The sequence below is a fragment of the Fringilla coelebs genome (genome assembly GCF_963513975.1).
Source record: "Fringilla coelebs genome assembly, chromosome: 3".
NCBI lineage: Eukaryota > Metazoa > Chordata > Aves > Passeriformes > Fringillidae > Fringilla > Fringilla coelebs.
The window spans coordinates 112315922-112329063 of NC_140030.1; the positions used below are offsets into that span (position 1 = coordinate 112315922).

General features: G+C 39.4%; 1 protein-coding gene across 7 annotated transcripts in view; it reads right to left on the minus strand.

Moving 5' to 3' along the window:
- The window catches only part of USP34 (ubiquitin specific peptidase 34), a 112959-nt gene that overhangs the window by 51679 nt on the left and 48138 nt on the right, over positions 1-13142 (minus strand). For all 7 annotated transcript variants that reach the window (XM_084203103.1, XM_084203102.1, XM_084203106.1 and 4 more), the window contains 15 exons: positions 11901-12026; positions 11392-11521; positions 10799-10834; positions 10323-10453; positions 9267-9883; positions 8346-8560; positions 6531-6646; positions 6320-6447; positions 4958-5047; positions 4367-4462; positions 3213-3295; positions 2469-2623; positions 1500-1613; positions 710-809; positions 410-569 (listed from right to left, as the gene is read on the minus strand). In XM_084203103.1, the coding sequence (XP_084059229.1) occupies positions 410-569; positions 710-809; positions 1500-1613; positions 2469-2623; positions 3213-3295; positions 4367-4462; positions 4958-5047; positions 6320-6447; positions 6531-6646; positions 8346-8560; positions 9267-9883; positions 10323-10453; positions 10799-10834; positions 11392-11521; positions 11901-12026 (2297 nt within the window). The remainder of the gene's footprint in view (positions 1-409; positions 570-709; positions 810-1499; positions 1614-2468; positions 2624-3212; positions 3296-4366; positions 4463-4957; positions 5048-6319; positions 6448-6530; positions 6647-8345; positions 8561-9266; positions 9884-10322; positions 10454-10798; positions 10835-11391; positions 11522-11900; positions 12027-13142) is intronic.

Consider the following 13142-nt stretch of genomic DNA (forward strand, 5'->3'; position numbering starts at 1 on the left):
AAAAGAGGTTTTGTCAAAGCTATTTAACACAAATGTTTGCTGAACAATGAAAGAAAGACAAAACCTACAAATGTTGATGTGATTTTTTTCAGTAAGAAGTTATTGACAGCCTTGCTGAGTTGGAAATAAAATTAAAATAACTTTTAAGAAGTTTCTTTGGTGAGGGATGGGGAAATACAAACACATCCACACATTTTTATTTTACAAACACATTTTTATACAACAACAAGGGCCAGCTCTGGTAACTGTTTAAACTTTATTTATTACCTTTCACAATTACTCCCTACTGTCTTTCCTCTACACAAAGAAACCATTCCTTAAATTAATAATCACTCTTAACACACTCATCATTATGGTAAGAGGAATAGAAATAAATTCTGCATCCAAATAGATCAATAGAGGTTTTTACCTTCTCCTAAAAGCCTCCAGGTGTGTTTTCAGCATTAAGAGCCCTCTTTCAATAATGGTCAGACTTGAATGAGAGTCTTGCTCCAGGTTACTCGAAGCTATCATCAGACTCTCCATACACTTGCTAATAAATTCCTGCTCTTTTTCCAGACCAGTTTTACCTGCAATATCAGTTCAAGTCAATTTATAGGCACAGCTTTGGAACAACAGATTTTAATACTAAGAATAATAAAAGGATAGTGCTGAGTGTTCTTTAAAGCATTTCAAACGGCAAAAGCAAGATGCAAATGCAAGCTGATACCATTGATGTAGTAGGAGTTGATGTACTGGATGGCTGCTCGACTGACATCTCCAGACTGGGCCCTCAGAGCAATGCCCCAGAACTGGTCCATGCCACACAGCTGTTGGACAAAGGGAAAACAAGCACAGGAACAAAACATTGCCTCATTATTTCACTGGGAGTGAGGATTTCTGATCTGAGACATTCTTTATACCTCTTGACTCAATCACTAACAACACCTCATCTTGTCCCCTGTTTGCACTGCCATCACTGCACACACCAATCACTACAGTACTGTCAATTTCTCAGAAACAGTTTCAAAGTCACACATGAGGAGAGCTGGCTGAAATTCAAATTAGTGAAATTTCATTTTTGACAAACAGGAGTACTTCCAAATGAAGCTATAAAACCAAAACTATAATCAATATTCATTGCAAGGAAAAAAATGCCTCAAATCAATTTGGAGAATATATTCTAAATATAATTTTATTTATGAGGTAATTGCTCTGGATAAAAAACTTCTTAAGTATATAATACATAAACTGAGACACATTTTACAACACATGTCTGGAGTTAAGTATGACTAACAATGTCATTTGACTCTTCACTAGGTCAGTAAATGTTACAAACCTGGTTTTTAAACTCAGCAGTGGATACAGTTGAGTTATGATAAAATATGACAAACTGCATCAAGAGATGCAGGCAACAGGTATCAGGCTTTGGTGGTTTCCTATCTCTGCCTTGAGAGACAAACTCCACAGGTGGGAGAGAGAAGAAAAGCAAGGGACAGAGGGACAGGAGGCAGGCTCACCTCGGAGTTGGAGCCACCATCGTAGGCACTCGTAGCCAGTCGAGCCAAGTTACACAAATGCTGGAAGAGGTTCAGGCCAGTCATACTGATGGTTTCAGGTTTTAGCTGGGGCATCTAAACAAATACAAATAAAAGTCACTGCTGGCACAGAGAGCAATTGCAGGGTATTTATTGCACTAGCACTGTTATTACTAATCACTGCTATTATTAATCCCACTCAAACGCAGTCGATCAAATAGATTTGTTCTTGAAAAAGATCATAGCCTGAGTTTTAGACAGAGTAACAAAATCAATCATCATTGGCTTAAACAGTTCACCACTGATTTGAACTGTAACAATGCAGAGGGGGAAAAAAGTTATTTCATTTTAACATCAGCTGCTTAACTTATCAACAGCAGGAGAACTTGTTAGCATACACAACATCCACCCAAAAAAACTTACACATGTGCAAAACTAGACAAATCTTGGGAAAGAACTAGACCACGTTCATTACTGCACAATCTACCCATTTTTGTAATGTCATCTGTCAAAATAGATGGATGAATTGAACCCCCTGGAGAAAGCTCTGCAAGTTTGTCTTTTCAGTGGCTGTATTGCTGATATTTATAGGCCCCCCTGAAAAAGTCAATTTTTCAGTCAGGTGGAGGTGTACAGCATAAAGCAAACTATAGCTTTGTGAAGATTTTTTTCCAAATTAAAATAAAGCACTACACAGCTGCAGACAGAACTTGTGAGCTATTTGTAAAGAAGCAATCAGGTAAATTGTAGTGTGAAAAGAATTCCCACTAATCCATTTCCTTCCTCTCTCCAAGCAGAGAAAAACCTTTCCATGACAAGCAGGGCCCTCCTGGACCACAGAAGAGATGATTTCCATAGAAACTATTTGAAATGCAATAAACAGTGTTGATATGGAATGAAACATTCTATTCATTACTGGAATGATGAGGCTGCAATTAACTCTGCACATACCTTTTCCAAAAAAAGATGCTTGTAAGTCTCCATACCCATGGCGTGCTGGTCTTTGCTCCGGACTTGATTCAAGAACCAGTGTAGTGCATCATCATAACATTCAGAATCTTCTACTAAGCAGTGCCACAGGATGTCCACTTGTTCTAAACTCAACCCTACATTTGGGGAAGTATTTTTAACTACTCCTTTATAACACCAAATATTCCATAAAACCCAAGAACACACAGAAAAATCAGAATATTTCTGTCAGGTCACAGCATATAAATGTATCATATGACAATTTGACTATCTATAGGGAGACCACCCAAATACTAATTGTAAAAAATGTAATTTCTGTCTTCATAAGGAAAATTAATTTCTTACAGTATTAAAATATGAAGAATTATTTCTTTTTGGAATATAGTACTCCAGTAAAAGATCTCTGGGAACATTATGGACACAAACCAAAGCCCATAAGTACATAATGTATTATCTTCCTTTAATAATTACTACAATCCTATTATTTAGGAAAACTGCAGCACAGAGAACGTCAAAATTTGTTCTCACAGAACTGCAACAGATTTTGAACTCCAACACAGGTTCTGTGCCTTTGCCAAAAAAACTTCCTTCTGTTGAAACTGTCTCAGAGATTATTCCAAATGGAATGTTTAAAAGAACACATTAAGTAAGCTGACATGGATTGCTAAGAGGCATTTTTGCCTTCCTCTGGGGTGCTGCTGTGGTAGGATAACCTGAAATACTCACTGAAATGATCTGGGGATCCCAGAGTTGAAAACACACACGTCAGAAACTGGAGACGAACCTGAACCTCTGCACTGTGGCTGTATCTAAATGAACATTTGGACAAAAAATGGAAGTTTGTTTCTTTGTTTATTTCCATAACTTCTTTACTATTCATCCTTCTGCCTCTTAAAAGCATAAATAATTGTTTCTTCCAAGCTTCTTTCTGAATTTCTAGTTCAGTGTATGACCCAAACCCCAGCTGAAGATGTTGCAGAAGCACCCCAAACAGCAGAATGACACAACAGCTGTCACTAGATAAAGTCCTTTTTTCCTGAGAATTGAAAAGGGAGATAGGAGGGGCTTTTTTGTCTTACAGTTCAATTCAAGTGTATCATTTTGTCACCTTGCAGGATCTACCCTATTTTCCCCCCAAGCTGCAAAATGCTGATATTTCTACTCTGAATTTCCAATTCCAAATGATACATATTCTTTATGAAAATATTTTCATAACTTACATATAAATATTGACTTTACTTCTATTTATACAGTAAAAGCTTGATGGTAAAAGGAGCAGAAGAATTTCTCATTTTACCTGAACTCAAAGGATCCCACCTTCCTAAGTAAATCCTCACTTAAGCAACATCTAACATAAAGGGTGAAGTTAGATTTGAAGAAGTTAAATTGGACCCATAAATAGCAACATTTTTCAGATGTGGGTGCCCATATTGACTTTGACATCTGTCAAAACATGAACAGTCTGTTCCTCTGGGACTGGGGAGCTGGAAATTGCATTGCTTGTTTATATACACCTGATTTTAATCACACAGATTAGAAAGTGCAGATGGATGTATTCAAACAAAAAAATCATGCAAAGGCTAATGACAAATTTTAAAACTAAAACATTTCAACAGTTCTAGTATATGAAATTTAAAATTAACTTGAAGATCAAAACTTTCATGTTTAATTTGCACACAAATATTCAACGATGTCTAACAAAAAATGACACGAGAGTTGGGTTTTTAAGAAAAAGGAGCTATTTGAAATGTTTTTACAGACTTTTGTCTCCCTAGGTAGGAAATGTCCCTACAGAAAGCCTTTACTTACAAGAACACATCAGCAGCACCAGTGGTTAAAAGCATAAAATCCCAAACATCCCAAATCAGCTGTGTACTCACAGTGCGTGTTTGTGCCGTCCCTCCCTGACTGCCTGGATGTAGTGTACCAAATTATCAAAGAAAAGCTTCATCATATTCAGTTCCTTTTCTGCCCACCTGTGGCAATTTAAAAGACAGAAAGTATTATGGTTTGCTCAAAAAGATCAGAAAAGCTCCAGGAAGCAGAAGCTGTTACAGGAAAATGGCACACATGTAACCCCCCAGAATGAACACTCATTTTTCCATCTCAGGAGCATCTTCCACTACTGTACTCTCCTCTTCCTTGCAATCCTTAAGGCTTCCTAATGCTATTTTCAGGTGTAGGACTGACAGAACACTCCCTGTGGAGCCCATGAAAGCTGTTCCTGAAGGTCCTCATTCAGAAAAGGTCTAACACAGAACTGGGCATATGTTTGACTGTCACATCCAAAAGGCCAAGAAAAATTGCTGATTATCCCTGTCCCCTGATCAGTTCTGTCAGTCCATTCCCTACAGCTACACCAGGCATGGTTTGTTCTGCTAAGGAATGCTGAACTCTGGATTATCTTCACCTTTCACAGGGTTTTATACACCAAAGAGCCCCCTAAATTCTTGGGACAGGGGCCTACTTACATTGTGATCCAATGTGTATCATAGCTGCTCCCAAATTGCTGGAATGTTCCAAACAGCTTGGGAAGGAGACGAAGTGAAACTACTACAGATCTAAGGGAGAAAAATGATGGCAAGATGTGATTGTTACAAAACTGAAATAATTGACTGAAAAATTCCTTTGAGAAGCTCCACATCTGTGAGCAAACCAACTAAAGGAAAGTGCTGTAAATCATAAATCATAGTGTGATCTGGGTTGGGAGGGACTTTAAAAGTCACCTCATTCCACCCTCTGCCATGGGCAGGGACACCCTCCACTGTCCCAGGTTGCTCCAAGCCCCATCCAGCCTGGCCTTGGACACTTCCAGAGATGGGGCAGCTACAGCTTCTCTGGGCAGCCTGTGCCAGGGCTTCACCACCCCCACAATCAATATTTTTAACTCCTACCTAATCTAAATCTACTTTCTTTGATTCTGAAGCCATTGCCCCTTGTCCTGTCACTCCAGGCTGTTTTAACAGTCTCCCTCCCAGGTCCCTTTAGGAGCTGAAGGCCACAATTGGGGACTGCAGCCTTCTCCTTTCCAGGCTGAACAATCCCAATTCTCTCAGCCCTTCCTCACAGGAGAGGGCTCCATCCCTCTCATCAGTTTCTCTGGAGGTGCTCCAACAGGCTCATGTCCTTCCTGCGCCTGTGAAATCTCCCATCAAGTCAAACAAGAAGTTTTCTCAACCTGAACTACACTTACTTCAATTTCTTTACATGCAACTCCTTGGACACAGAGGTGAGAATAACCTCTCAGCATGCTTCTACCTCATCTCACAAATGCATTCTCAGCAAAAAGGTAACACCATAACACAGCAGGTGATGTCTAGCAGTCATATGTACCATGAAAACAAATTCCACTCCCACCAGTACAATCTCACAGCTTTGGCTGGTATTAAAACAAGTTCTCTGAGGTCAAGGTGCTCCTTCCTCACAGAAACTAGATCCCCTAAAAGACTTGGTGGAAAAGAACTTGGCTGTCCCTCAGTCACCTGTGTGTAAAATCTGAATATTCAGTATAAAATGCTCAGGCCAAGGCACCTGACCTTGCCCCTGACTGACTGAGGTGCAGACCTGGTTTTACTAAAGGCAGGAAAGCAAAAACTTCTGGCACAAAGGAGAACAAATGCAACAAAATGAGAAACTCAGGACAAAATAAAAACAAAAAGAAATGGAGCATCAGAAACACCCACAGCACTTTGGAAACTATTTTTATTCTTCTGCTTTTGCCTAGTTTAAGTTGTCTTCTTGTAAAATGAAATAACCATTATAGCCAACTTGGATTTCTGGTATGTTGCAAAAATAAGATACTTATAAAACAGATCATTTATGGTTGAAGTTACCTGTTGTTTGCTAAGTTTTCTAAGCAGCCTTCAATAAATCTCATTCGAATCTGTCTGTCAGTGAACCAGCACACTAAAGAACAGAGCAGCTTCTCTGCCTCATTTATTAACCCTTCAGAGAGATGAATCTACAGCAAGCAGAAAGAAAGGTCAATGAATATTTTGTATTTATTTCCCTTGTAAAAATAGTGTTTTCTGGTATTTGACTCACTGCATCTTCATCCTGGACCAGATCCCAGAGCAGGGTATTTCCTTTCTTACAAACATTATCCAAATTAATGTCTGTCACTGCATTGCTGTTGTACTGATGTTTGTGAACTGCTGGTCCTGCACAAAATATAAAGAGCATTAGTGAACAAACAGAAGGAACCATCTGAATTGAACATTATTCCCTAAGTGCACAAACAACAACACATTTTATTTGTTAACTTGGGCTATTTCAAAGTGCAACAACACTGTAATTGCAGCCTTTTTTCACATATGGGTTCTTAAAAGACCATACCAGAAGCCAACAGGGCAGTTGGGCCAATATTTACACTGCTTTTGGCTAATGGCAAAGTGCAATTAAAAACAGCACTGAAGAACTGCAGATGCAATTGCTTTTTAATTTAATCATACTGTAATTAATGTATTTCTTAAGCCTTTCTGTGTTGCTGTGGTCCAAAGGGCGTTATCTCCATAACCACCAGGGCTGGAATGCAGGGCAGGAGCACATTTCAATAAATTCCCCTCCTACTACAGGACTCCCTTGATCCAACTGAAAACCAGGGAAAACAAAGAGCATTTTTCCATGTGCCACAACATCTAAGTGCAGGGTTTCAGAAATTCATCATGTTTTCATAAACACTGATAGACATTTTCTCTGCTCTCTGTGCCCACAGCTGGCACCATTCATTGATCTGCTATTTAATACCATTTCAAGGAACAGCAAAGTCAAGTAGAAAATTCAGACTGCACACAGAACACTGTAATTATTTGCACATGCAAAACTAGGGGTGTCAAAAATAAAATGCACTGGAGGCCTCATGCTCAGCCAGTAATTTCAATCTTCAGTTAGACAAATAATATAGATGGAAAATATTGAAAAAAATATGCTGATTTAGAGATTTATAAAGTTTTTAGTAGTTTATTCAACTGTGCAGTGTAGGGAAAAAAATCCAAATTTTCAATGTCAGGGTAAAATTATTATCATAAAAACTTTTCAATCAATTACTTCAGGGAAATATATAAACAGCACTGGGTTTGCTGTCTGCTGGATGAGAGCAAACTTGGTTCTTGCAGGCCAGTGAAGAAAAACATGAACCCTTCCCCAACCCTACTCTCCACTATGTTTAAAAACAGGGTAAAAGAGAAAATAAAGCTGCCAAAATAGCATATGGAAAGATGATATAATTCTTGTGAAGTGTTTTAGGAGCATTTTAAATTTCACCCTGAAGTAAAACAGAAGATTTGGCAGTTTAAGATGAAATAGCATAAAATGCCCTTTATAGCAAACTCCCAAAAGTATCAGGTCATATTTTAAGTCATTTTTCCAGAATTATCTTCTCTAGAGCCCATTACGGTTAATTCATTTATAGGTTAATTTATGATGTCAAATGTACAAAATCACAGCAATGTGCACCCACCATCACAAAAACTGCAGAAAGTTTCAGAGTGGAAAATCTTTTAAAGAATCTTGCATTTCAGTACCACCTTTCTTTACACTTAAATAACCTATTAAAAATCACTTACTAGCTTCTTTTGTGCCTTTATTTGTTTTAACTTGCATTCAAAGTTCCAGATAAAATGGAAAGGTGGGGGATTCAAAAAGATAAACACAACTAAATACAAATGAATATTTCTGTGTTGACAAATGAACAGAGAAACAAAAATTCATCTCTTGGAGGAACATTAAGCTCTCAGCAGTCATCATGGTTTCTTTGGACAAATACAAATAAATGGTTAAAATAACTTCATTATTTGAATTACTGGAGACTAATTCAAAATGACAAACCAAGTTTTTCAGGTTTTCTTTGATCATTCTTACCTTGACTCAGATGTTCATGATAGATAGAGGCCAGGTTTGGGAGGTGCTGCTGAAGATGAGATGTTAGCTCAGCATGGGAATTAATCTGTACAAGCTCTTCTTCACAGCCAGACTCTTCCCCATCAAAATCTGCCATATTTTTCTCTGATTTTGCACTGACTTGAGAACTACTGCAGCTGACATCATCTGCACTAAGCATATCATCAACCATATGCCTGTAAAAGAAGAATATCAGAATGGACAATATCAAAGAGGAAGTTGTTTATAGTAGACTACAAGTGAGCAGACATCTCCCTAAAGCTAAAGTCAGGATGAATCATCTGTTTGAACAGCAGCCCTTGGATGAATTGGAAAAACAACTACAGATAAGTAAACTGAAGGTCTCACTAGCATGATGACTGAGTTGGGTTCTTAATGTTAACTAAATGCAGCACTCTGCAAAACATTTTTAACATTCTCTTAAATGCTGTCTCATTTATTCAATACCAAAACTTATGAGATACCTTTAATCAGATGTTAATAAATCAGGTATCTGTGTAACTGTCAGTGATAATGATCATCTCTGCAAGACAAAATTATCCTGAGCTACAGCAGAACGGCCATCCACCAATTTCGGCCCAGATGGAGCATTCTGCTACCACTTTTATTTCTGTTATAGAAGGAGTCAGAAGAAACTGCTTCAAGGGAAATATAGGCTGGATATTGGGAAGAAGGTTTTTACAGAAAGGGTGATAAAGTTCTGCAATGGCTGCCCAGGGAGGTGGTGGGGTCACCATGCCTGGGTGTGTTTAACAAAGCCTGGATGCGGCACTGGGTGCCATGGTTTAGTTGAGCTGTTAGGGCATGGACTGCACTCGATGATCTTTAAGGTCCCTTCCAAAGCAGCCATTCTGTGATTCTGTGGGATGCCAAGCTACCTACCCATCGTGGTGATGGTGGTGGTGGTGATGGTGGTGGTGGTGCTGGGGCCCAATGAACTGCCGACAGTTAAATAACTCATTCCCAATCGTTTCCCCAAGGAAGTCCCCTGTGTGAGTGATACAAGAATCTTGAGAGCCCTGTGAGATGTGAGCAGTGCTCATCTCCCCTGCCATGTCGTGCTCAGCCTCCTCGCTGTGGGGGCAGGCGTCCAGCATGCGGAGGCGGCCGTCCCCGGGCGCCACGGCGTCCGCGCTGAACACGTGCTCCTTGCCCTGCCCGTTACTGGCGCCGCTCCTCTCCGCTGCCCCCTGCGCATCTGCCAGGCAAATGCCCGCCTGGGATTCCAGTTTCCTGCCTCGCAGATCCGTGCTCCTGCTGCTTTTCTGGGCATTGTGACTCCTGTCTTCTTCCTCTTCGTCCTCCTCCTCTTTGAGAGCCTCGATATCCGCGATGTCCTCCGACTGCACCTCGCTGCCGGGGCTGCCGGCGGACTGGCTGGCGTGGCTGGAGTTGGCCTCGTTGCTGGATCCGTCACTGTGGCCACTGCTGCTCCCAGGCCCGCTGCTGCCATCCTCACCGCTGTTGGCTGTCTCATCAGAGCTTCCTTGCATGGATTCCTGAAATTATTTTGGGGTTTTTTTAGATTGGTGGGAAAAAATAAAGCACCACTGGAAACACGTAATTAATACCATCATCATCATCATCATTCAAACATCATTCTTCCTTTAGGAGGAAATGTGTCACCTCTAGAAGTTCCCATTCATTCCTTCTCAATTTGGTTGCTGAGGACAAAATGCTCCAAGCAAGATTCAGATTTAATAACTGATATTCTGCATTACCTTGTTGCTAGCAGGGTGTATGTGCAGACTTTGCATGGGCACAGAGCCCCAGTGTGACAATGCCCTGCTGTTTGTTACTGAGAGATTAACCTAACTGGAACACAATTCAAATGCAGGAATACGTTTATCTGAGGTGGTTTGGAAACAAGTACAGATAAAACATCATTTCCTAGCCAGTAACAGGCAGCTCTAGCTAGAGTCAGAGCCACACTCTCACCTCTGTGTCCGAAAGTCGCTGCTGGACGTGTTTTGTTCTGTTAATCAGCTGTTCCTCCATTTCAATGTCACTGCCTCCACTCTGATGGGTGTCACTGTTGTCACTACTTTGAGGGCTTGCTGCTGGTGACCCTAATTCAAAACCACATTTCCCAGTTACTCACTGACAGGTAATTACTGGAATGTAACAGCATTGCATAAATCTGCCTCAAATATTGAGCATTCTTGAAGGAAACATGGATATAACTTAAACTATGTGTACCCCAACACTAAAAATTTCACTTCCAACACTGAGCATTTTACAAAGTTTGTACTTTGATGCCTCTTCTTGCCAGGGTTATACAAATTTCTACTCAAAACACCATTTCATCTGATTTCTCATAAAAACCAAATTTCAAATTTAATTCTGTTCCAAATTCAAAAGCACTGTAGAATCAAATGAGCCAGATTGTGGTGTACAACTAAAATTATACTTACAAGGGGAAGGGGCTGCTCTTCTGAGCTCCTCTTCTTCTGAAGGAAAAAAGCAGGATGGAAAAATAAGTGACTAAAAATCATTCTGTCAGCATATAGTTGTCAATGATTCATAAAAGCCAGCAGTATGAAGAGAAAGAGAAACTACAGGAAAATGGCTTGGCAGCACCTTTAGTAATGACTGTGGGGAATTACACAGTCCAGTAAAAAACAAAATCACCAAATCAGAAACAGCATGTAATACCAAAAACTAGGTAAAAGGTAAGCCAGCTTTTTGTGCAGCTATTAAGTTACAGATGTGCAGCAGAACAAGAATAGTTATGGATAATTTTGTGAATTAAAAAGAAAAAAGAAAAATGCAGACTACTATAGCTATACAAACAGAATGGGTCTGAAACACAAAGCTTCCCAAAAGCACTCTCAGACTTTTCATGCTTTCATCTACAGCCTCAAGTTCTGCTGGAAAAATATACCAGCATGACACTTTTAAAAAATACTTAAAGGAGAAAGTTCTATACCTGCTTTTTGTCCAAACTCAACATGGAGACTATGAAAATTCCAAATTTAACTCCCAGATCTACTGGAAAAGCACACACCTTTTTTGTTTCCCATGGGCAGGTTGGTACTCAGTAAAGATGCAAAGGAGCTTTGTTTTGACAGCTGAGCCTTAGCTGCCAGTGCATTATTCCACAGGGCTTTGATCAGCATGGATGCCAAATACAAGGTCTGGAAAGAAAACCAGGGAACAGTCCCATTAAGCAGCAGGTTTTGGATAGAAAGAGCCACTGTTCATTTTTCTCTAGGCCAATACTACAGCTCACCAAAATAAACTCATCAAAATAAACAATTCAATTAAATATTGTGTGAAACACATTCTAACTTCAGACAGGGAGTTAAAATCTTCCATCAGTGGTTACATAATCTCTAAAAATTATCCTTCAAAAGCCAGGAAAGGTGTAATTGAAGAAACATGACAACTTTACTCCTAGAGTTTCCCCTCTCTGCATTAGGGAATATTCCCTTAGGAAGACAAACCCATCATGGTTGTTGAACACTCCTTTAATTGCTTTTCTCATGCCAGTGGTGTTGCTGGCCTTGTCTTTACCTGTTCAGTGTGAGCACTGGGGTGAAGAGTCGAGACAAGGTTAAGGAGGTGTCTCAGTGGGACAGGGTCCAAGTTTTTGATCAAAGAAGGAAACAAGTCGTGTATGTACCGACTGCAGTGCTTCAGCTGCAAGGTACAAACAGAGAAGGTAACAGGAACAGCAAAATCAACAAATCAATCAAATATTGCAGCAAATAAATATTTTTGTACAAATTCTCAGGAGCAGCTGTAGAATAATTTCAAACTCCGGCAGATTTGCTATTTTGACTCAAGTAATTTTGACACTGTAAAGCCCACAAAGGTACAAATCAAATGCAACAGCTCCTTCCTTAGTTCTAGTTCTGAGAGATTGGGTGAAAAGAAGAACTGGAAGTTTGTTTTGTATTTGAACTTAAATATAACTTCTAAAATATTATGCTAAATCTGAGGGAAGCAGTATTTGCAATGATTACCTTATTAGCAGAGGTAAATACAAATAAAGACTACTCAGGAACAGACTGTGTGAGGATTATAAAGAAATCTTTTGTCTTTCCAGGGATGGATGTCAAAAAATATGACAGTGTGTTCAGCTAACTACTCCATTTCCACATGAAAGGGACAGTGCTCCTGGATCACTCCTCTTTGGTTAAATGCTGCTTTTCACAGCCACTTTAAAGAGTTTCTTTACGTTTGTAAGGATGTCGTTATTCAAAAAATAAAATAATGGTTACAGGAAACTTCTAGAAAAAAAAAATTCTTACGTGTGTTACCACACTTGCACCTCAAAAGGGTTTTTTTCATGATTTCTTTCATTTTGCCTTCCTGGCATTAAAATATCTGTGTCAGCAATTCACTGTGTACAGGCCAACTTTCACAGGATTCACAGTGGAAGGAAATCATGTGGGTTCTATGCAAAGATGCATTTAAACATCTTGAGATAACTTCAACTTAGGGAAGATGATTTTTTATCTGAAAGTTCATTTAAAAAGTGGAAAACACACTTGAAGGCCTTCTGTTCTTTCAGCCTAAAAGTGTCAGCCTTTTAAACAACGTTAGAGGTTTAAGCCTTTTACAGGAAGTGATCAGGACACGCTCAATTCTGATATCAAACATATTGTGAAAATATCACTATGTCAAAATGAACACCTAAAACTGCAAAAGCATTATCAAAGTTAGGGAATTATATTATTACTAAAACAGTATAAAATACACTGAAAAAATCCAGAGCTTGTACAATGTGTGACATACTGTGTGAAAACATCA